This window comes from Empidonax traillii, unplaced genomic scaffold (assembly GCF_003031625.1).
Source record: "Empidonax traillii isolate 1590-97213 ecotype Southwest subspecies unplaced genomic scaffold, ASM303162v1 scaffold451:size1465578, whole genome shotgun sequence".
Lineage (NCBI taxonomy): Eukaryota > Metazoa > Chordata > Aves > Passeriformes > Tyrannidae > Empidonax > Empidonax traillii.
In genome coordinates, this window is record NW_020955644.1 from 1,394,603 (window position 1) to 1,417,770 (window position 23,168).

Genomic DNA, 23,168 nt, shown 5'->3' on the forward strand with positions numbered 1-23,168 from the left:
GTTAATCCACAACTTTGATCAACGTGGCAATTCCTCGGGGTGTCCCCCAAAGTGTAAGAATGCAGCAAACTCACCGATTTATTTCAGCAGATGCCACGAACTATGAGATTATTTACTAATCCAGTTTGAGGACTTAACTTTTCCCATTCAGATTCTTCAAGGAATGTAGGAGGGGTTGTGCCCCAGCCAAATAAAGCACATTTACTGCCTGGCTAGGTTCTTCTCTCAGTGCCTTGGGCCTGCACTCTGGAGGGTAATATTCTTGCTAATCCCCTCTAATCCTCTTCAATTTTTTTTTTCCCTCTTTTTTAATTTTTTTTTTTTTTAACACAGTAAAGGATCACTCACACACAGGGGCTGCTGTGGGAAAATGGTCTCAAATATCTGACCCCTGACCTGACTCCTCAGGCTCTCCACAGGGCCCACTTTTCCACTGTGCTGAGTGGGAATAGAAACCCAGCAGTGGTGGGGAAGCCCCACTGCAAGTATTGCCACAACACCCCAGTGCTCAGCTCCAGGCTTTGGCTCGCTCTCTCTGAGCCCATTTTACCACATAAACACAGAAATTCCACAGTCTGGCAGCTTTTCATGGCTGTGTTCAAGCATGAAACAGGCAAGGTGTCAGTCCTGAAAGTATCTGGGGTTTGGATGGCTTTCTACACAATAAAAATCTCCTGAGATATTCAGTGTATGATTGGAAAAGGTTGTTTCCTCCAGCAGCAAAATGCAGTTTCAGATCTCTTAACTGGAAATGGTTTAAGAGGACCGGTTTTCCAGCTGGTTCCAACTTTCCAAACAAACCCCAGCCTTGTAAAAGCAGAGCTGGGGACAAAGAGAAACAAACCTTATTTTATTTTCCTTATGCAAAATGATGTTATGTGCAAAGACAACCATCAGCTGCAAGAACAAAGGGATTTCTACTTTACACACTCACAGAGGGCAAACTCAAAAATCAGATTTTCCTCCCCACAGTGACCCATTGGGTGTTCATTTGTCGATGCCCTTGTTCACTTGTCTGCTTTGACTGTGAGCATTTCAGACCTTTAGGCAGCCTGGACCTATAAAATTCTGCTCTGTCATCCAAGAAATTGGTTTTTTGAGTCAATATTGCAATTTAATAATAATAATAAAAAAAAAGAAGACTGGATAGATCCACAATTAGAAGATCAAATTACTGAGACCTGGAATCAGTTGCCACATTCACCTGCAGAACTACAGCCCATATTTTGCTAAGAGCCTGTTTGAAACGAGCCCCAGCTTCTTTCAAAAGGTACAGGAGGCTCCTGCAACAACGGGAGGACACCCCAACTAACAGAACCTTTCGATAATGATAATGCTTTATAATCTTCTGCCCCTCAAGGCAGAGGCTAAAGCAGAAAAAAAAAAAAAAAAAACACACCAAAAAAATCTGTCTGAGACTGTCTGAAATGAACTTGCCCTGCTCTTGATCAGTCATGCAAAGAAGCAGCAATTTCTCCCAGCAATTAGCTCTGCCAGTGCACATTCTATTGGATTGGACAGGCAGACAGAACGCAGCAGTCCCATCATTCCAGCCTGCACAGCTCCAGCCACTGGGGCTCCAGCATCATTTGCAGAGGATTAGGCCCAGCACTGAGCCAACCTCCTGCACTCAGGGCTTCACACTGAACCCACCAGCAGCCACTGGGGAGGGTAAATAAAGCACTGCAGGGTTTTGTTTTCACGGGTGGAATTCGTGTTTTGGCCGCTGTGGGTGATGCCAGGTATTAAATCCAGCCTGGGGTGGCACAGACTCTTCATCTGATTTACACATTTAAGTGGTTGTGGATCTTTCAGCAACTGCAGAGCCCATGCTTGGAAGGAGAGCAGAGTAAAGGTTTTTGGAATACTGGAGGGGTTATTGTTCGGAGAACTTCGTTTGGCTTCAGGGACTTGGAATGAGAGGATCTTTAAGGTCCCTTCCCAGCCAAACCATTCTGTGATTGTGTGACTTTAAATATCTATATTTATTAATGCCTAGCTCTTACAGAGTAAAGGGCCTTCAGTAATGCTTCACTGGTATATAAAACTCATTTTCCAATGAGTTAGGGAATTCCAAGTTTAATTTTTTTTGTGCAAAAAAAACCCCTGTTTTAACATCATCTATTGAAAAAAAAAAAAAACAACCTAATTCTGGCCACCAAACATTTATGATATAAATAATTATGCATTTAACAACTCCATGACTGGAGTTATAACCAGTTTCAAGAAAACATGGGGCTGGAGTTATAACTAGTTCCAATACCAATTATAACACAGTATTTTTTCATTATACAATAAAAGTGGTGCAATAGAAAATAAAATACTCTTACCTTTGGAACATGAGGGTTAAATTCCACAGCTCTGTGAATTGCTTCCACAGCATTAATTTCTGCTGTACTAAGGCCTCTTTTGGAGGCAGTTTCTGGGGAGAACCTGAAGGGAAAAACCCCACACTGAACAAAAGTAATAAATAATAAACCCTAAGCAGGTGCTTATTTGCATTTGTGAGCTTGGAGCTCGTTAAAAAATTGGCCGATTTATCAAGAAGGATAAACAAATCCTTCTAGGAGAAAAATGTGCATGTTAATTCAGGTATCTTGACTGCCCTCCATGCCCATCTGACAGGGGCATGTTTGAAATTTGATGCCAATCAAGTCAGGTGAGTGCCTAAATTGTCCCCTCACTGTTACAGCATCACCTGCTGGACCCAGCTCTTCACAGACCAGAACAACAGGTTTAAAACATAAAAGATTGAGACCCTTTTACTTCATATTTTACAGAAGACTAGCAACAAACCACTGTCCTCACACCCATGGTTTGCTTACCTTTCTGAAACAGCTCTGGCTTTTAGCAGGGCTGCTGTGTAACATATTGCTGCTGATTTGGGAAGACTGATATCTGTGAGAAAATAAAATAATTAAGCTGTAAGATTCTAAGGCAAGACAAACATTTTAAACCCACATCCTCTGAGTAAAAGACTTTGACTCGGGCACATGAGACGATGAATGTAACACCTGGGATGTTTCAGCTGTGATTAGAAACGTTGAATTTCTTTGCACAGTCAGTCTCAGATTGAAAACTTGGTATTTAGGTGGTAAAGAGTATTTTTTTTTAATTCTAAATTTCTTCAGCTTTAATGAATTATGAGAGAAATACACATATAAATACACACCTAAAACCAGAGTATATTTCCTGTACCAACCCACAAAGGTTTAAAACAAGCTCCAAATCTTCACCTGATTTTGCAGCTGTACATTAGCACAGAGTTTTACACAACACTGAGAGACTGACTAGGAGCTGACCAAAAAAAAAAAAATGACATTACAGGTAGACAAATTTGAACAAAAAAACTCAATTTCCGCTCTTTTCCATTTCCAGGGGGGAAAATTCTATTAGTTGTAGCTTTTGTAGGGTCTCTGAAGCCAAGTTTGAGCTGACAATTACAGATTAGAAGGTTAGCACTCCACAGCACAAGTTTACTTTAAAAGCAGACAAAGTCTGGGGTCTAATTCCCAAGTACCACGTTGTGTATAGTCAGATGGCTCTTGCTTTTTTTGTAAATCCCATCCTGGGCTTGTCCATCACTTACTACAAGTCTGGCTGTCGTGTCAAGCAAAACACAGGGGTGCTGCAGAGAGTTTGAAGCTCATGCTCACTTTTCCAGATGCTCAGGAGCCAAAAAAAAAAATAAAAATCAGCAACTCTTTCTTAAGAAAGTGTCAAAATTCCTGATGTTCACAGAGAGAAGCACCGGGAAAAGTGCAAGTGGTTTTGATAAATTAAGAAGGATCCAGGCAGAAGGACATGGATGATCAGGAACAGGAGAAGGGTGTTATGTTGGCTACATACAAAGGGCACAGGAATTGGAGGGGGGAAAAAAAATCATAGTTTTGATTCCTTGAGGTAATAAAGAACAGACACAACAGGAGGGAACAAAACACAACAGCTTCTGGGAACGACACTCATAAAATATTGCTGTTGTGCCTCTCCACTCTGCAGGTGATTTAAGGGCCAGCTCTGACAGCAGCACTTTGTACCCTCATGGTGTGGGCACTGTGTAGGTGGCAAAACCTCGAGGACAGTAAAAAAAATAAGTATATATTTTACTAACCTTTATCTAGACTTGCACAACCCCTGAAATATGTTAGTTGAGATGGAAAGTGAAAAGCAAACTACCCTGTTTCATGCCCACCACTAATCTCTGGCAAGCAGCATGTCTGCACACTGCTGATCTCTGAGGAGCAACCTCGGTGTTACAGGAGCCAAGCCTGGGGGATGCCAAAGGAAAACTCCCTTTCCCAGTTTATTGACATCAATCACTTCCAGGGCTTTGTGCTGGCTGAAAAAAGCTGATGAATTTAGGCATAACCGGGGATGCAAAAAGAGATTAATTAAAATGATCCCCGAATCAAAGCAAAGATTGCTTTACAGATTAGAAGTAACTTAAAAGCATAAAAAGCAATTTGGATGCAATTTAGCTTGCCTAAACTCGACCCCAGCAGTCAAAAGGAACACTTGACCTGCACTCAGGAAGTCCCTTATTTGTTACTGGTGAAGGGAATCCACTCACCCAGCTGAGATCATGAGCAAACAACTTGCCCACCTCACTTGTACTCTTATCCCAAAACACCCACATTTCCCAACAGCCACCACTTACCATCATACTTGGCTAAAACTGCCTGGACATCTGCATAAGCCTGTAACTCCAGCAGGGCCTCCAGGAGGTTTTCATGGATATTCAGCATGCTGAGAAGTGGAAACTCTTTCATCAGCTGCAAATCAGGAAAGAGGAGTGAATTACACACAGAACTGCAGCTGAATCCCTGAAACAGTTAACAGAAGTCGGTACAATAATTCAGGATTTTTCTGTGTTCGGCTCTTTCACAGTGTTAGGAACTGGCAGGGAAGCAGCACGAAAAGAATTGCATAATTTCATAGAATCATGGAATGGTTTGGGTTGGAAGGGACCTCGAGGCTCATCTTGTTCCAACCCCTGCCCTTCCAGTAGACCATCCAATCATGATGGTCTCACTGGAAAATAATTCAATCAGATTAATTACGATACCTAGGAAGGAACTCAAAACCAGCAATTTGGACAAGGTGACTGAAAACAACAGTTGCTCATTTTTTTTTTTTTTTTTACTTTAACTTACATCTCTCATCATTTTGACTGCTTCTCTAATTCTCCCAAGCTTCCTGGCACACATTGCCAGTCTCCTCTTCACATAGACCAATACATTGGTGTCTCTTCCTGATGACCAAGACAAAAACATATCAGTCCATCAGTCCCAATCCTTCCCTCTCCTAATTTGTCCTCAGTTTTACATTTCTGCTCACACAAACCCCAGAGTTTCTGTGATTTCAAGTCCTTACTCAGTTGTGCTTCGTGCTGGGGGCTCTGGGAATGGCAGTTCTGAGACCTCCTGTAAATCATTTCTCCTGCTTTCAGAGCCTGCTTGAAATACTTCTCAGCATCCACAATTGTTGTTGCTTCTTCCTCAGCCAGGAGGACATATGCAGTGGCACAACTGAAATAAGAGAAAAACCTACTAGTTACTCTGAGGGATGAAGTTTAGTACTTTTAATAAGTGCTAGAAGCATTAAAAATGGGCAGGTTTCACTTATGTTTAAGATCTAAGCATTAACAAAATTAAAGTGCAACTGCCCCATGTGCAACTCTCAGCCACGGGAGTTGCTCTGAAGCTACTCAGAACTTTGCTAAAAGTGAATTATGAGATGAAGAACCTGATAATGTGCTCAGTATCCCCCCATTTAGTCTTTCCCACAAGAAATACAGCAGCTGAACTTATAAACTTACTCATTGTTCAGCTCCAGAGCTTGATATGCTGCTTTAATCCGGGCCTGAGGGTTCCTCTCCCGCCAGGCTTTCTGCATAACTGTTGGAAAAACGTGGAAAGGCTGGTGAGGGACAGAGACACCCAGGAAACACCTGGGAGAGCCAGTGGAGGCAACACTGGCTGCTCAGAATCAACCCTAATTAACCATCCATTTCCATTCTGGAAATTCCCATTTGCTGTATGAATGTTACAAGGAAGAGCAAAATAGAAGTGTTTTAATTCCAGCCTGTTTCTCCCACGGGCATCAAACTCTTGCAACAGCCCCATACACCCCAAATTTAGTTTAAGAAAGCAACACCACCAGGAAGATTCTTCACTGACCATTTCAGAACTCCTACACAGAGCACAAAGACAGCTTACACAACCAGGCAGATGTAAAATTTCTAAATTGCTACAGATTTTTGGAACCCTTTCCCAAGACTTGTTGAAAGCTTGGCAGGAGCAATTGTTAAACACAGGTTCTTGCACAGACCTGCACAGAATTTTAATTTAAGCTTTCAAACAGAACTTCAAAGAAAACAAGTGATGGAGTAAGGGGTGTCTTGCACAGGTAGAGCTTCAAACTTGAATGTTAAGTTGTCCAAAGAAGCTGTGGCTGCCCCATCCCTAGAAGTGTCCAAGGCCAGCTTGGATGGGGCTTGGAGAAACCTGGGCTAGTGGAAGGTGCCTGTGCCCGTGGCAGGGGGTGAAGCAAGATGATCTGTAAGGTCCCCTCCAACCCAAACCATCCTGGAATTCTATTCAGAAGACTGTCATATCATAAGGGGTTAAACAACTCCTTTTTAAGTTTACAAGCCATATTTGAGTGGCATCACACAGCAAAGCCAATTCAAGTTACACTGTAATAATTTATCACCTCATTAGTAAGTATTCTAGAAAACAATTGAAAAGGCTGAAATTTATTCAAAAGTGTCATTTGATTTACAGCTTGAATTCAAAATTATTTCAATGCAATGACTCTAAACCCCTCCCCGCTATGTTTCCAACTGGGAAAAATGAAAAAGACAAACTGAAAACCAACTTCTAGCAGAAGAAAAACAACACTCTCAGAGCTACCATTTTCCATGCAGGACTAAAAAACCTTCCCACTGAAAACCCTCCAAAAACCTTACGCTCCTGGAGTTCCATATCTGGCCTATCTCAAGGACGATAAGGAAACCGAAGAATCTATACATGTTTCTCTTGGAACAAAACCTTCTGCTTGTCCAGCAAGAATAACGTGGAAAAATGTTTGAGTTTTTCATTTGGAAACAAAATATTAGTCTTGGCTTCGAGCGAGCGAGACAATCCACTCCCTTTAGTGAAATAAAAACACATCGTTCATATCGAGCTCGTCACAGGCAGCTGACAGGGAACACTTCCGGAATGTGACAAATTGACAATAATTCACACCCACACTGACAATAACCAGGTAGAGAACATTTGCTGCGCTAAACATGTGGAACACAAGGAAGAGGGGAAAAAAAAAAAAAGTTCTGGAGGCTGCACTGTTCATTGCTGAGGTTTAAATGAGTGTTCTGGCCGTTGGGAACATAGGCTAGGTTTGAGGTATTGTGTTGATTATTTGAAATGGGTGAGATGTTAAAATACAGGATCCTGACAGGCTTGGAGTTGTAGAGAATGCACAGGGTGAAAAAACATCTTGTCACTAAACTTCATTGAAGTTTAAAGACTAAATTTCAAGGCCAGGTTGGACAGGGCTTGGAGCACCCTGGCCTAGGGGAAGGTTTCCCTGCCTGTGGCAAGGGGTGAATCCTGATCACTTTTTAATTTCCCTTCCAACCCAAAACATTCTGTGATTCTATATATCTATTAAACATCCTCAGCAGTTGAGAGGGGCTGCAATCTCACCAAATATTGGACAGGACAGCTTGATCCACCTTCAAGTTCATTAAAAATACCCCCTTTGCGCTCTCCCCCACCCACGACATCGGTACCTGTATCCGAAGGCCGAAGGGCGTCTGTGTCACAGGTGAAAAAGTTCTGATGGTCTTGAGCTGACAAATTCATGTCATAGTAAGTAAGAGGCTCCTTCCCAGTCACCCACATGTACCTTTAACAGGAGAAATTTCAGTAAGAGGCAGGTTGTGAAGATTTAAAGGTTGTAAAGTTCTAAGCAACTTGGGAACTGGCCTCCTAGGAAGCAGTTGCAAGGAGACTTGCAATACAGCCATCATAATAAAAGAGAATTTAGATTCAGAATCTCAACCTCTGAATGAAGTTTTTCATCCTACTTTACTCTCATAAAAAATAATCTTACATTAATATTTGCATTCTTACCATTGCAACTGCCAAAGCTTGGCTTGGTGCCTTTTAAACACAGGATTGGCATCAATCACCCCTATAATCTTGCAGGTCTCCAGCTGTCTCCTGACATTACCAGGGCAAGTTCTGTGAACAGGTCACGTGTATGGCCCCAATTAATTTTAAAAAGATGCCATGGAAAGTAAGATAATTAATACCTGCTATACTCTGCCCCTCGGAACAGATTGAGTGGATTTCGCCACACTTTGCACTCTGGGGAGTGAAAAATAAAAGCACTTTTTTAAGTGAAGAGCTCAGGAAATATTACCTCGACTTTGAAATGCAGTCATGAAATACAGTTTTGCTTTCAAAAGCTGCTTTAATGTTATTGTTCTACAACTGGAGCGCGATCATATAATATTCTCTGTAAACTTCTGCTATTAAAAATATAAATTCATATTAAAATAAAAGATTATACATGTATATATATATTTATAATATTTTTATGTATATCTAGAGACATTCTTTGCTCCCCAGCATTGCTGGGGTACAAAGGCACTTAAACACTGCCATGTACACTCATGCAATGTTTACCTTGCACACATTTAGAACAGCAAATAAATAATGTTACCGAAACAACTTCAGCTGAATGTGCAAGACGTTCCCTAAATATTCTTTAAAAAGAATGGTTTAGAGCAAAGATATTTAGGGGGGTTTTACCATTATTAATGAAACACTTTATAAGCACTAACACAGAGCCAAAGCCGCTCAAAGCCAGTTCAGGTGAACGAGCCACGCTGAAGCTCAAGGGAAGCTGCTGGGATACATCAGGAATCAATCACCTGGCATGTTCTGCCTGCTGGTGTCATTGTCCCCTGCTGAGAAGGCTGCTGGGGGTGGGGGGCTGTTCTCTGCACCCCCAATGAGGGGCCTCAGGTGGCTCACAGAGACCTGCTCGATGAAGGACGTGCCGTATTTTCGGAAGTGCCACCACTCAAACACCTGTCACAGGGGGAGAAAAAAAAAAAAAAGCACCAGGAATTCCCTGGGGTGACAAACTGTTCACAGGGAGTAAAGTTCCACCCCAGAGATGGAGCTTCTGTCTCCATGCAAAGTAGCAGTAATGATCTGGTTTGGCCTGTCCTGTCACGCAGGATCAGCCACAGAACATGAATGAGACTGAAAGGAACTTGTAAAATTGTAGTCAAACATCTGCTCCTCCCCCTCCAGGCCATCAGGGTACCTCTTAAAGCCTTCCAGAAGTGCCTGTGTAGGGAAACTGGGAACAGAGGCAAAAAACCTTATACTCTCTGTACCTGGTGAGGATTTATGAGCCCTACCTGCAGTACCAAATTCATAGGTGTAGGTTTTTTTCATGTCACAAAAATAACCCAAAAGAATAAATCATACAATCATAGAATGGTTGTGTCGGAAGGGGCCTTAAAGCCCATCTCATTCCAACTCCCTGCCATAGGCGGGGACACCTTCCACTAGATCATGTTTGTCAGAAATCTATTAAAACAGAAGTTGCACATTCTGGTTATTAGGTTTAACTGATGAGAAGAGACTTTTTCTTTAGCTTTTAATACTGGAAATAAAGATTAACCCAGAAGATTTCTGTGTAGTGGCACGGTCTGCATGGGGGGTCAGATGATTGTAGTGGGGGAATCAAGATGAACTTTAGGGTTCCTTCCAACCCAAACCAGCCTGGGATTCTATATTTATTTTTACTTAGAATATATATATCCTAAATTATTCCAATATATATATTCTAAGTTATTTCCTCAGACTCACCCCAGTACACAAAGCAAGTAGTTACAATATATCAGGGAAGATACTAAACAAGTTCCTTCCCAGCCCAAAGGCACCCTCTAGAGTCAGATACTCACTCCCTTTACCCCTCATGAAATAATCTGGTAGGTGCTCAAGTTGTTTAGGAAAAAAAAAATGAACTACTTACAAATATCAGCCCAGATATAAAGGACGAAGTCACTGTAAGGGCAAAGTAGAATTTTGGAGTCAAAGTGCTTAAGAACACGGTCACTGTTAAGAGAAACAAGAACAGAGACTTAGCAAGCAGAACTGGAAAGGAGGAATAGCTTTTTATTAAATATGTAATATGCTATAGCCCTAATAGCTTCATAATGTTACTCTGTTAGAGAATCCTTGCCATATATTATTTTCTGTTTGTAACCATCTCTGACAACCAATGAGGTTTTAAACCCAATCCAAAAAAAAAAAATTGTACATTTTTAGGCAAAGTAGCCTTAACATGGCTCATAATGAGGCTGTTGGACCAGAACAAGCTAATTTAATGCATTATCTCACTTTACCTAAGACAAAACCAGGCTGTTTTGATGCAAGTCTACATTCAGTGCTAAGAATATACGTTTTCCACAGACCTCTCCCTCCTGTGATGGAAAGGACAAGGCAGGGAGTGCAATTATTTAGTGTTTTGGCCCCAAACTGCACATCAGTTCTGTCACCTGCCACCGCCCCAGGCTGGTGGGAGGAGGGAGGGACAGGGATGACCAGGGCAGAGCTCCAGCCTGACAGAACCCCCCTCCTGTCAGGGAGTTGCAGAGACCGAGAAGATCCCCCCTGAGCCTCCTTTTCTCCAGGCTGAGCCCCCACAGCTCCCTCAGCCGCTCCTGCTGCTCCAGCCCCTTCCCTGGACACGCTCCAGCCCCTCGAGGGGCCCAGAACAGGACGCAGCACTCGCGGTGCGGCCCCACCAGCGCCCAGCACAGGGTGACAATCACTGCCCCACCGCTGACACATCCCAGGACGCTGTGCCCGCCGCCCCATCCCCACAGCGGGGTCCCGCCTCCCCCTCCCGGTCCCTCACCGGCGGCCAGGCCGTCCCGCAGCCGCAGCGGCACCCGCAGCACCGCGTACAGGAGCCCGAGCGCCGCGGCCACGGCCAGCAGCCCGCGGGCCCAGGGAGCCGCCGCCCGCCGCCTCAGCTGCTCCCAGCGCCTCAGCGCCGAGGCCGCCCCGGGGCACGGCGAGCCCCGAGCGCTCCCGCCGCTCTCCGCCATCGCCAACCCCCGGGCACGCCGGGACAGGGGCGGGGCGGCCGCCGGGGCGGGGCTCCGGCGAGGGGAGGCTGCTGGATGAGCCCGTCACTGCTGGGAGCGGGCTCGGGGTGCGCACCGAGCGGTGCCCACACGGCAGCGGGAGCCCCTCGGGGGGTCTCCAGGGCGCGGCGGCTCCGCCACGGCCGCGTTGCCCCTCACGGGGCGGCCGCGCCCGTCCTTGTGATGGCGGCTGGCGGCGTCTGCCCGCAGATGAGATGGCGCCCAGCGCGCTTCCGGCCCGCCGACCTCAGCCGTTGCCGCTAATAGAATGAGCGGGGCGGGAGCCCACCAGCGCTGCTCCAACCGAGCATCCCCCACACGGCCAGCGGGAGCCTCGGAGGCTCCGGGATGCGGGGGCTCCGGCACTACCGCGCTCCCGGTAGGGCGCGAACCCGCCCGTTTCCATGATGGCGGCCTCCCGGCGTCTGCCCTTAGCTCTTATGATGGCGGCGGCTCCGCCTGTGCCCTCAGTTAAGATGGCGGCGGGCGCGCTCCCAGCCCGCCGGGCGGCGCTCCCGGCGTGCACCGCGCGGGGCCGGGCCCGGAGCTGCCGAGATGGCGGACCTGGAGGAGCGGGTGTCGGATGAGGAGAAGGTAAAAGCGGGGGAGGGGGGTAGCGGCGGCCGCTCCGGGCCGGCACCGCCGCCCGCGGGGAAGCAGCGCGTGGGGAACCGCGGGGAGGCTCCCCCGGGGCCGCCGGGCCGGGCTGTCGCCGCCGCGGGGCGCGCCCCCCAGACCGCCGGGCCGCCGCTGCCCCGGTGAGGGACCGGCCGCGGGTGGGTGGGCTGTTTGTTACCGGAGCAGCGCTTTGCGTTTCATTTCCCTCTTTGCCTTTCCGTTTCGTCGTTGCCCGGGTCCTGCTGAGGCGCCTCGGCGCGGCTTTGCGAGTGGGAATGAACACAGACCCCAGCTGTGCCGGGGGAGGGTCGGGTGGGACATCAGCAGGAATTCCCCCCTGGAAAGGGGGGGTCTGGCACTGGAAGGGGCTGCCCAGGGAGGTTTGGAGTCCCCAGTCCTGGAAGTGTCCCAGGAAAGGACTCGACGTGGCCCTCAGTGCCCCGGGCACAGGTTGGATCCGATGATCCTGGGGGGGTCTTTTCCCACCTAAATCGATCCTTTGAAACTGTATTTTCTGAGCTTCGTTTCCCGAATCGGCGAAGTTCGCGGGTTCTGTGCGACCCCTTCGCTTCCCAAACGCCCTCCGGGGCGTTTTCTGCTCCCCTCAGCTCCCCTTTGATGGAGATCCTGCGAATGACACGGGGATGGAAAGGGCTGAGCGGAACCAAAGGGAGCCGCAGTTATTTTAGGAAAAGGGGGAAACGAGCAGATTGTTCCTCTTGTGGAGGAACGTGGGGAAATTACAGTCTGTGAGCAGCGCTGGGCTTTGTGTAACAAACGGGGAGGTCACGTTTTCTGCCAGGTAACACCGGTCGCCTGCAGACAGTAGTTAAAAACCCCACTGTTATACTTTGTTACATCATAAAAGTGTTATATTTAGTTTCTTAATGTTGAGGAGGAGCTGTGCAGGCTGCTGGATCTTCCAGGACCCTCTGAGTCTGGAGCCTTGCTTTCATTTTTCCCTTGAACTGCCAATTTTAGCTTTACTACAGTGCCATTCATTGTGAACCAAGCAGAGCTTTAAAGGTCCAATTCATCCTTCAGACAGGATTTGTGATGCTATTGTTTGAGATAAGTATTACTGTAGTGTCCATTTTGTGATTGCTCAGATGAGTCTAGAAGTTTCATTTTCTAAGTGTGAGTTTACCGGTGCTTTAAAGAACAGAAAAAAAAAGAAAAAAAAAAAGCCCCCCAAAAAATCATTAGAGCAACGAAATTAATTCTGACAGTTTGAACTGGTGGCTGAGCGACTTCCCTGCCCCTCAGACCTTCCCCATTTCAGAGTCAGGAAGTTCCTGTTTTGGGCAAAAATGGCACCTGAACCAGCCCCGTGGTTGCAGAAAGTCTAATTTTGGTGCTTGTGCAGAGGAACATCCTGACACCTCCCTGCTGCAAAACCAGCTCTGAAAACCACCAGCTGTGCAAGGGCTGACATTTCGAACTGATCACTCCCCAGCCCGTTTCCTGCACCCACTGCTGATTTCAAGAGCTGCACTGCAATGGTTTGTGTTTTATTGCTCCAGGAGAGGGATAATTACCCGAGTGAACACTTGCAACCTTTGCTTTGTTCACAGCTGGGTTTGTAACAGCATCTGGTTGAAGTGCAGAGGCCTTTTCTGTGTTGATTTGATTTTGTTCTTTCGTCCAAGTGAGAGGATTTCTGGAAGGCTGTAAAAATCTCTCATGTAACACTTGCCTTTTTTTTTTTTTCCTTTCTGTTTGTTTATTGTTTGTTTTTCCCCCAAGGATTTTCTTATGAGAACCCACTGATCTAAAACTCAACCTATTAAAACCCTGCCCCCTTTTGCAAAGGGTTTCATGTTCTGCAGACACAGCATTATTGCATACATTTGGAGAGGTGCTAAATTTTATGGCTTTTAGGAGCCTTACAAAGGAATCTATGGGGAAATAAAAGGGAATCTGGTCATGGCATGAGTGGTAGATATTTGTGAGAGCTTCAGCACAGTGATCCCCTGTGCTGTGCTTACACTTGCACTGGCTCAGAAAAGCACAGGGTGTCATTTTAGGGCTGGCTCTGAGCAAAGCCCCCAGAGAATTTAGAGCAGCAGGGTCCCCCTTAATTACTGCCAGGCTGCCTTCAGCACCACCCAAATTCCTCACTAAAAATTGACAATATTATGGCAGCAGTGTGGCCTCATTACAGCTCTTTAAATAGGGGAAGCTTTCAAGCAGTGAGAGCTCCATTTTTAGAATTGCTGCACATTTACCAACCGGAAACCAGAAAAATTAAGAGGAAAAAAAAATCGGTTTGACGTTCTGTATCGTATCAATTACACAAGTTACTGTCTTTCTGATCTTTTCTTTGTGTTGCTTAATTACCTCAGGCACAAGAATGCATCTATTTTTTTTGAAATAGATGCTAATTTGGAAGATGATCTATTTTTATCTGAAGCTCAATCCAGTTAAGGCAGAGTTGTCACTTGATCCTGCTGGAATAAGGCAATTACCCATTGTTTGGAAAGGTGTTTATTTCCTTCCACGTCTTGCTTTAAATCATTATGTGACAAACAATGCAAACAACAATTTTTAATTGAAACAAGGGAGGACTGTGGAGAGAAGTGGGTTATTTCCAGCTCTGGCAATAACTCAGCTGAAGCAATTGGGTAGAACACAGGGAGAATCCTTTGTTTTGCTGCTCAAAATGAAAAGTAGAAAGTAATCAGAGTGGTAATGAGCAGCTCTGCAGTCTCATTCAATAAATGTCTCGTTGGCTGGGAGAGTCTCATTGCTCAGCTTTGTTACTGGGCTTATCAGAGGAAATGTGACGTTTTTATTATTCTGAGGGAGAGGTTTAATTTGGTGACATTTCCTCTTTCATTTCTTCCAAGATGTTTCTATTCCCCTCGGCCCTGTAAAAGCCATAAAAGATTTGATAATGAAAACCATAAACCCTTACTAATCCCAACAGAATCAATACATGGGCCACCTAAATTCCGACAGTGCAAGACACGTATATTGGATTCCCAGACACAGTGGTGCTTTGTTACTTTTTGTTTTTTAGAAGAGAATGGGTTTTTCCTTCCCAGCTTCAACGTTTCTGGACATTTCAGACTTGGCCTTTTCAGTTTTTTATTGTGTCGCTCACATTTCCACGATGCTCCATTTCCAGAGGGATCAGCTTCTCTTCCTTCCAACGCTGTTTCCTGTGCAGCAGTGACTTCTTCAGCAAAAATAAGTTGCCTCAGTGACCTGCAAGGTGTTGTCAGACACTCCTCTGTTGTGCTGTAGTTACAGTTTCACTTTTACTGCCTTGGTTTCTGGTTCTTTTTAAGCCCTGGGGTTCAGGTGTCTGATTACTGGCAGGGATCAGGAAAAAACAGCCACACAAAAAGAGTGGCTGGCCAGCATTCATAGCCCCTAAACAGGTCAGGATCGTGCAGGTTGAACAGTTCACACTTTCACAGGTGCCCCTGGGAAGTTTGCACTTGCTGGGTACATCTGGAATTATTATTACACTAAAAAAATTCCGACCTTCATAGAAACTCAGAATGGTTTGGGTTGGAAGGGACCTCAAAGATCCTCCAGTTCCACCCTCTGCCATGGGCAGGGGCACCTTCCACTAGCCCAGGTTGCTCCAAGCCCCATCCTTGAATAATCTAATGGGATGTTTCTGTTTTGTCAATGCTTGTCCGGATCTCTCCCTAAATCTGGCACCTTTTATCCCTGTCAGAGCTGGTTTTGTTGGTGAATTGCTTCAGCCTGTGTGAGCTCAGTGAATGAACTCAGTGCATTGTCTTGTCTTTAATTACTTTTCTGCTCCATTGCAGGTGCGTATAGCTGCAAAATTCATCACCCATGCACCCCCTGGGGAGTTCAATGAAGTATTCAATGGTAAGTAAAGAAGGAAAAAAATCATCTCTGGTGTTTTTTTCATGTCTTATCTGTTACAAAAATCTAAGGCTGTGCCACACTACACTGCTTTTAAGGTTAAGAGGTGGCTAGGAAAAGCATGCTGTCATTCTGGACTACATCTCCTTAATGAAATGATTTAATCATCTTAATGTTTGACTTTGTACTGTTGAAAAATGAAATGCATAAAGGGAAACATTTGATCCAAAAAAAAAAACCCACCCCAGTAACCTACCTGAACCTTCTCTTCCTCAGATGTCCGGTTATTGCTCAACAATGACAATCTTCTCAGGGAAGGAGCAGCACAGTAAGTCCTAATATTCCAAACACAAGTCAAATTGCCATCAGATATTCTTCTCTTTTCTTGCACCCATCAGTCTGTGACAAAGGAGGCCATTTGCTGTAATTCCTTACCACCCCTTCCAACAAAATACAGAAGGAAAGGTGTGGATGATTCCTTTCATAAGCCCTAAATTGGGATTTGTGCTGTATAAAACTGACAGGAAGGCACTCTGCCAAAAAGTTTAACTCTGCAGCAGCAGCAGCAATGTCTGCTCGTGATTTATAAAGCAAGTGAAGCCTGAAATACTGAGTAATCCGTAGCCTAAATTTGGAGAAAGAGCTGCCCTCAATAAAAAAGCTTTCAAAAGACCTTGTTTACTTCCACAGCCTCATCAGCAGATGCTTAAAGATTACACATACAAGCTTTTTGATGCTAAGATTTGACTTCAAGCTAGGTGACATGTCAGTCAGCAGGTCTTTGCATAAGAAAATGGTTGTAAATGTGAGTCTCCTTGTTTGTTTACCTCTGCTGCTGTCTGAAGTGTAGCTGGGGTGTTCCTGTTTTGCCTGGGCTTGCTCACATTCCCCCAGGCTTCCTGCTGTTCTACTTTTGAACTCTATACTTTCCTGGTCATCCCTAAACAAACCTACCTTTAGACCTGGGCTTTAGAGCTGTCAACAATAAAAGGTATTGAAAGTCCTTCGAGAGTCCCTGTGTGTGTATTATTTGCCCAATTAAATCGAAGTTTTATGTCACAGAATCCCAGAATGCACTTAGTTCTTGAGTCAGAAAAATGTGCAGTAAAACTCCTGTTCTTTTACCCCTCCACAGTGCATTTGCACAGTACAACATGGATCAGTTCACTCCAGTGAAGATAGAAGGGTACGAGGATCAGGTAAGGGGAAAACTTTGTGCACCTGAGGTTTCTATTGCCTCTGCAAAGGCAATAAAAATGTTGTTTCATCCAGAGGCTGACTCACAACTCCACAGCAGCAGCAGCTGAGTCACTCATTCTGCTCACAAGGTACATCCTCTCCTCCTTCCCACACACAGCATTGTATCACCAACCTTCCTTCTCTGAGAACAAAGAATAAGTCAAATGTTCCCTTAAAGTCCTGCCTGATATTGCTTAGTAACTCCAGTTCGTTGTTCCTTAGAGCTCCATGCTGAAGTCCCTGGAATTCTACTCAGGGTATGAATGATTAAAGATTACAGTCTATTTAAAGCTAACTTCCAAATCCTTATGTTGCTACTTGCTTACAGTTCCTACTGACAGTTTGTAGTAGATTCTTAATAGTTTGATTAATTTTCTGCATTTTTAATCCATTCCCAGCTACCCCCAAAAAACAAGCTGTGTCTTTGATCATACCAAAGCATTGAGTTGGTATAATGATTATAACTAATACCAGCCAATCTATACCAGCAAAACAATTCTCCTTTATTTTCTCTTTTTTTTTTTTTTGGGGGGGGGGAACAAGCAGCAAGGCACAGAGAAGCCAGAAAGCTGCCTGACCATCTGTTCTGTTCTCTGAGCCATGCTCTGACCCAGCTTTTCTTTCTGGTGTCCCAGATATTCATGGGAGGCTGATACTTTTAAGAGGGCTGTTCAGAGCAATAGCTTTGACAGGAGAAAGTTACAGTAAAACCTGCAAAACAAACCCCTGCAAACCCCAATAAAGTCAATATTTGGGAAGTCAGAGAATTATGGTGAAGGAGAGGGAAGATACAGTGCTTTGTGCTTTTTCAGAAGTAGCCACATCTATGTACCCTTCTTGATCAAAAGGAGAACTATTGCAACATGGAGCATGGCAATAAATGGTAAATTCCAGATTAAAATTCTTCATTTCCTGTAGAATTTTAGAAGGAAAATAGCAAAATTAAAAGCCAAACCTCCTGCTTATATTGTGAGGACGCCCAACTTCAAGCTAAATATATTCTTTATTATAATACTGCACTTAGTCTTCTGTCCCAGAACCGGCTGTATTAGTGGGGAAAGCAGAGAGTTACATTCAGCCTCACTACAATTACTGCTAGTTGAAATTACCCCTGAAAATCTCTCTTTATGCAGTGTTACAGCTCAGTGAAAGAATCTGTGAAAACGTTGATACCCAAATTTACAGCGGCCTAAACGTCTCTTCATTTCACTTCTTTTACAGGTCTTAATCACAGAGCACGGTGACCTGGGCAACGGCAGATTTTTAGACCCCAGGAACAAACTTTCCTTTAAGTTTGATCATTTAAGGAAAGAAGCGAGTGACCCCCAGCCTGAGGACACGGAGTCGGGGTTAAAGCAGTGGAGGGATGCCTGTGACAGTGCCCTGAGAGCCTACGTGAAGGATCATTACCCCAACGGCTTCTGCACTGTTGAGTATCCATCCCGTGTCCCTGAGAGTTCATTTCTCTGTGTCACTCAGTCCCTGAGTGGGCTCTGAGCCAGGCAGAGCTGTTGGAATCTTCCCTCCTCGCTGGCCTTTTGGCTGACTTTGGAATGACGAGTTCCAGAGAGGGTGCGAATCTCTTGGCGTGCACAGAGTGGTAGAGATGGATTAGACCTTCTTTCTCGTGCTCACGACTGCCAAGCACCTTCACACCTGCAGGGAATGAAATACCTGCCAGTGGAGGTGTTGGGCAGTGTAATTAGTGATGCATGTTGCCATGAGGTACCACAACAGCCACCTCCACCACGCTGCAGAGCAGAGAATAAGACTGGCTTTCCTCAGCTCTTGGGCCTTTTTAACTCTTTTTCTAAATGCAGGTTTATGGTAAATCTATAGACGGGCAGCAGACAATTATTGCCTGTATTGAGAGCCACCAGTTCCAGCCCAAAAACTTCTGGTAAGACAATTTCAACATAGTGTGTTTTCTTCCTTTGCTAGTCCCCAAACCAGCCCATCCCCTAGGTCTGACACAGTCTGAAGGGCAGGTGTTCTTGGGCTTCCCAAGAAGTTCTTTTCCTTCTGTAGTCTTGTTTTCCTTGCAGCCCCCCTTGGCACTTGCCAAAACCCTCCATGTGACCTCTCCAGAGGGAGAGCAGAGCTGGATAGATCCCCCTTATCCATGTTCCAGAGCACAAGCACACCAGAGCCACTCTGTACTGCAGCTGCTTTGTGCTCAGCTGTCCTTCACAAATTTAACCCAGTGCCACGTAGAGACTGTGCTATTGATCCTAAGGCAACATCAGAAACACCTTGTTGGTTTGGTTCTTTCTGTTGTTGGAGGTTTCTGGGAAGAGTTCTCATGCTTTGATTGTTTTTAGGAACGGGCGCTGGAGGTCGGAATGGAAGTTCACCATCACTCCACCGACAGCTCAGGTGGCTGCAGTGCTCAAAATCCAGGTGAGCTGCTCTTCCTGCCAATAACAGGAGAAGCTGCATTGTGCTTCTCTTACACAAATGCATTCAGCTCAGAATGGGATGCTGAAAGGCAGCAGAGATGTCCTTCTAAAGTCAGGATGCTAGTAAAGTATTCCAGAAACTAATTCTTAAATCTAATGTTTCAGACTTAGTCTGCAGTCTGGCCTGTGGTTTATTCTGTAGCATTACCCCACAGGCCTCCAAGTCTCCTTGAGTTTACAGGGCTAAAACCTCTACCTTGAATCTTTTTTTGTGATTGCTCTTATCTCAACTCCAGGCGTTTACTGCATTAACATAATCTTGAACAAAGTCTTGCCAAAGAGTGAAACCTTTTAGAAAATCCATCCTGCTTTTAGTCTCCACGTAAGCAGAGAAGTCTGGCACAACGCTCTGTTGGGCCATTCTGGAAGCATTTGGGGGCTCCAGGGATTGTGGAATGAGGGGTCATCATAACCTGCCTTCTGTCTCTTGGTCCAGGTCCATTACTATGAAGATGGCAACGTGCAGCTGGTTAGTCACAAAGACATCCAGGACTCTGTACAGGTGTCAGTAAGTGTGCTAAAAGTTCTTTTTCTTACCGTAAGCAGCTGTTTTATTCCTTAAGCAGCACACAAAGCATACACTGCTGTGACTGCATTCTCCTGGCTTTGAAGTAATTGCAGGGTGAATAGTCAGGGTAGTGTTTAGAGGAATCCCAGATGCCCAGCTGCTTAAAGTTTGACCTTACTGGAAAGGTGACGAGTTTGGGTTAAAGAGGACGGAATATGCTTTTCTATCACCATGCAAGGTGATAAAAACAGTAAGAGACATTAAGGGAAATCAAGAAAGTTCTGCAGTACAGTAGAGGGAGCAACAGCTGCAAAATCCCCTATTTTACCAGGAAGATCCACTTTCCTTTTGCTCACTAGGGTGCAGCCCTGTTCCAGTTTGGAGCACAGGCCCTACCCAGGATGTAGCAAGTGAAGGGAGCCCAGCTACAAATACGAGCTGCTGGTGTTACCCACTTTACCTGTGCTCAGCCTGCCACTTGAGAAGAAATCTACTGTGTAGCTTTTGGAGATCGCTCTTAAACATGGGAAAATGTATTTTTCTCCTTTTTACAGAGTGATGTCCAGACTGCTAAGGAGTTTATTAAGATAATAGAAAACGCAGAAAACGAGTACCAGGTAAGATCAGTGCTGGTTAAATAAACCTCTAATTCTGTTTCTGGCTGAATCTGGTGTTGACTAAGAATTACTTAGAATAAAGGGTTGGAACAGGCATGGGAGGGGAGTGGGTGAGTCAAAGTATTTTCCTTTGTGGCGGTTAATACCGAAGAGGGAATTTATGCAACAGGTTTTTACATTGTCCCAGCCTGTGTGCAAGGTGACTCAAGAGAGATAAGTCAGTGAAACACCTAAGGAGATGCTGTTCAGTCACCCTTTCACTTTCACACACACTGGTGGCTGCATTATTAATTTAGTTAATAGTGTGCCTTCACCTTCTAGGAAGGGGGTTGTGGCTTCACCACTGAGCTTTGCTTTCTCAGAGTGTGTAATGACTGGCCTGACCAAAGTGCTTGCCCTTGCAGACAGCAATCAGTGAGAACTACCAGACCATGTCAGACACCACTTTCAAAGCCTTACGCCGGCAGCTGCCCGTCACCCGCACCAAGATCGACTGGAACAAGATCCTCAGCTACAAAATTGGCAAGGAAATGCAGAATGCCTAAGGCAGGAGCAGGGAGGTGGATGAAACAAAACAAACAAACAAAACAAAACAAAACGTGGTTCTATGCCAAGTAGATGGTTCCTAAACCAGAGCAGCATTTTTTTTTTAGGGCTTTTGAAGTTAACAGGTTTTCTAGCCTCAGAGGGAACCGTGGAACAAATAGCCTTGTCTTTGTGTTTTGTGTTTCCTGCCACGTGAACTTCCTGTTGTAATGCATTTAATAGGTCATCTTAATTCAGCTGGTCGTGGCTCCGAGGTAGAGCTGTTTTCAATCACTGGTTGGAAAACTTCCTAGCTGGAAAAGCCCTATTGTAACCCCCAGAGGAGGGTGCAGAGCATTCCTTCACCTGTATTACAGCACTCCAGGTACTCCAGTGAGTCTGTCAGACCTGCCAACAGCTCACGGCGCTGCAAGACAGTGAGTCCTCCTGTATCCTTCTTCCCAACCTCCATGAAGCAGAAGGCCTGCAGGCTTAGATTTTACTGTATAAAATAAGTTTACAGGATCCTTTACAGAACTCCCTACTCACCCAGCTCTTCCAGGGATGTAATTTTTTTTTTTTTTTTTTTTACTCTGAAGTTCCATGTGCCCTAAAAGTGAACATCTCTGCTCTCCCCTCCCTCGTGTGCGTACGGTTACCAAACATCTGCATTTTTACAGAACCAGGTTCCTGTGTTCACTCACTGCTGGTCTACAAGGGCTGGATAGTGATTAAAAATGCAAGTGTCTGCAGAATAATAGGTATGTTGTGCTTCAATGCTTTGTGGCAGGTTCATAGATTTGTATCACAGGTGTATGGATGGATAGTGTACAAAATAAATAAACTTGCACCAAAGTGAGAGAAAAAAAAAAAATCCTTTCCCTTTTGTCTGAGTTGTGGCCAGTTTCTTGTCAGAGGGGATTTTGGAATGAATCTCTTCTACATGCTTGCTATTTGTTACTGGCTTTTTCCCCCCCCCGTAACATCAAGACTAGGAGTCCTACAAGTTTGTCTGAAGGGGAAAGGGAAAGACATATATGCCTTTCTCAGAGCTCAGAACGTGGATTCACTGCAAAATTAGGCCCCTTTGGTGAACTCCCTTTGCTTCTGTTTGCACTTCTTGTTGTGACTGGGCTGCCTTGCAGGTTCTGGTTTTTAAACTGGCTCATGTCTTCCTGTTTTTAAATACACGAAGGAAGGGGTTGGGAAGAGAGGGATGGGGCTGCCTGTGCATCACACCTCAGGTTTTGCACGGTAATACCACAAAATAAGTGTGTCTATCCTTTGTGAGTTTTGTCTAAATAAAATATATTTGTATTTGCTGTTGAGACTGACCATTCGTCCCTCAGGCATCCTCTGTATCAACTAGTCTAGTGCAAATACACTGGTCTTTGTTAAAAGCCATTTGTGTCTGTTCTTTCGTGGTCTCACTTCTGCTGGTGCCTGGTGGAGGCAGATGGAGGGGTGACTGCCTGAAGGCTGGGAAGTGGTGGAGTTAACATCCCTGAAAGAGCTCAAAAATGTGTGAATGTGGCACTTGAGGACATGGTTTAGTGGTCTACGTGGTGTGATCTTAAAGGTATTTTCCAGCCTTAACGATCCCACGATTAAGGAGGGGCGGTGTCACTCCAAACCCAAGGGTGATGCTCCCACCCTGGAACACAGACGTGGCCACTGGAGGGCTGAGAACTTCCAAAATCAAACTAAAAACAGTCACAGAGCTCTAATGAGGCACCTGAAAAACCACAGCAGACCTAATTCCAGTCCTCCTTTGTGTGTAACTGTAACACCTCCCTCAGCTTACGAGACGCTCCTGGAGCCACTCAAGGACAGTTTGTGGGAGAGGGTCCCCTCCCTGCGGCAGCAGCCAGGGGAGTTGAAAGGCTGTGTGTGCCTCAGGTGCTGTGGCCATGGATCCATCCAGGAAATCGCTGCAGCAATTCCAAGAATGTGAGGCTGAAGCCAGGCCCAAGATAAGGCTGTTCACACAACACAGCTTTTATCAGCCTCAAGGCTAGTCTTCTCCTGCTCCTTAGGTACACTGAAAGTGGTTCTCTGCCCTTATTGTCCCAGCCTCAAGAGCTGCAATTATAAGAGTTACTATCTCTCTGTCCTTCTCCAAATCTTCAGCTAATCATCCTTTAGCTCCCTGCCTGTCTCCTGGCCCCTCT

At 45.2% G+C, this 23,168-nt stretch overlaps 2 protein-coding genes across 4 annotated transcripts in view; one reads left to right on the forward strand and one right to left on the reverse strand.

Moving 5' to 3' along the window:
* Positions 1-11,289, reverse strand: part of ST7L (suppression of tumorigenicity 7 like) — a 29,447-nt gene extending 18,158 nt beyond the window's left edge. Inside the window, exons 1-11 of one of the 3 annotated variants that reach the window (XM_027895169.1) lie at positions 10,951-11,168; positions 10,063-10,145; positions 8,945-9,104; positions 8,321-8,375; positions 7,796-7,911; positions 5,819-5,897; positions 5,374-5,528; positions 5,154-5,251; positions 4,658-4,772; positions 2,826-2,898; positions 2,331-2,433 (exon numbers count right to left, since the gene is read on the reverse strand). In XM_027895169.1, the coding sequence (XP_027750970.1) occupies positions 2,331-2,433; positions 2,826-2,898; positions 4,658-4,772; positions 5,154-5,251; positions 5,374-5,528; positions 5,819-5,897; positions 7,796-7,911; positions 8,321-8,375; positions 8,945-9,104; positions 10,063-10,145; positions 10,951-11,143 (1,230 nt within the window). In that variant the 5' untranslated portion in view covers positions 11,144-11,168. Of the gene's footprint in view, positions 1-2,330; positions 2,434-2,825; positions 2,899-4,657; positions 4,773-5,153; positions 5,252-5,373; positions 5,529-5,818; positions 5,898-7,795; positions 7,912-8,320; positions 8,376-8,944; positions 9,105-10,062; positions 10,146-10,950 lie in introns of all 3 variants that reach the window. The other 2 variants (XM_027895170.1, XM_027895172.1) reach the window with 2 other exon arrangements.
* Positions 11,290-11,700: 411 nt separating this feature from the next.
* Positions 11,701-22,401, forward strand: CAPZA1 (capping actin protein of muscle Z-line subunit alpha 1). Its single transcript, XM_027895176.1, has 10 exons — positions 11,701-11,776; positions 15,589-15,652; positions 15,926-15,977; positions 16,785-16,848; positions 18,110-18,316; positions 18,709-18,788; positions 19,210-19,288; positions 19,784-19,855; positions 20,410-20,472; positions 20,877-22,401. The coding sequence occupies exons 1-10, from the start codon at positions 11,738-11,740 to the stop codon at positions 21,015-21,017; spliced, it is 861 nt and encodes a 286-aa protein (XP_027750977.1). The 5' UTR covers positions 11,701-11,737; the 3' UTR covers positions 21,018-22,401.
* Positions 22,402-23,168: the final 767 nt, after the last annotated feature.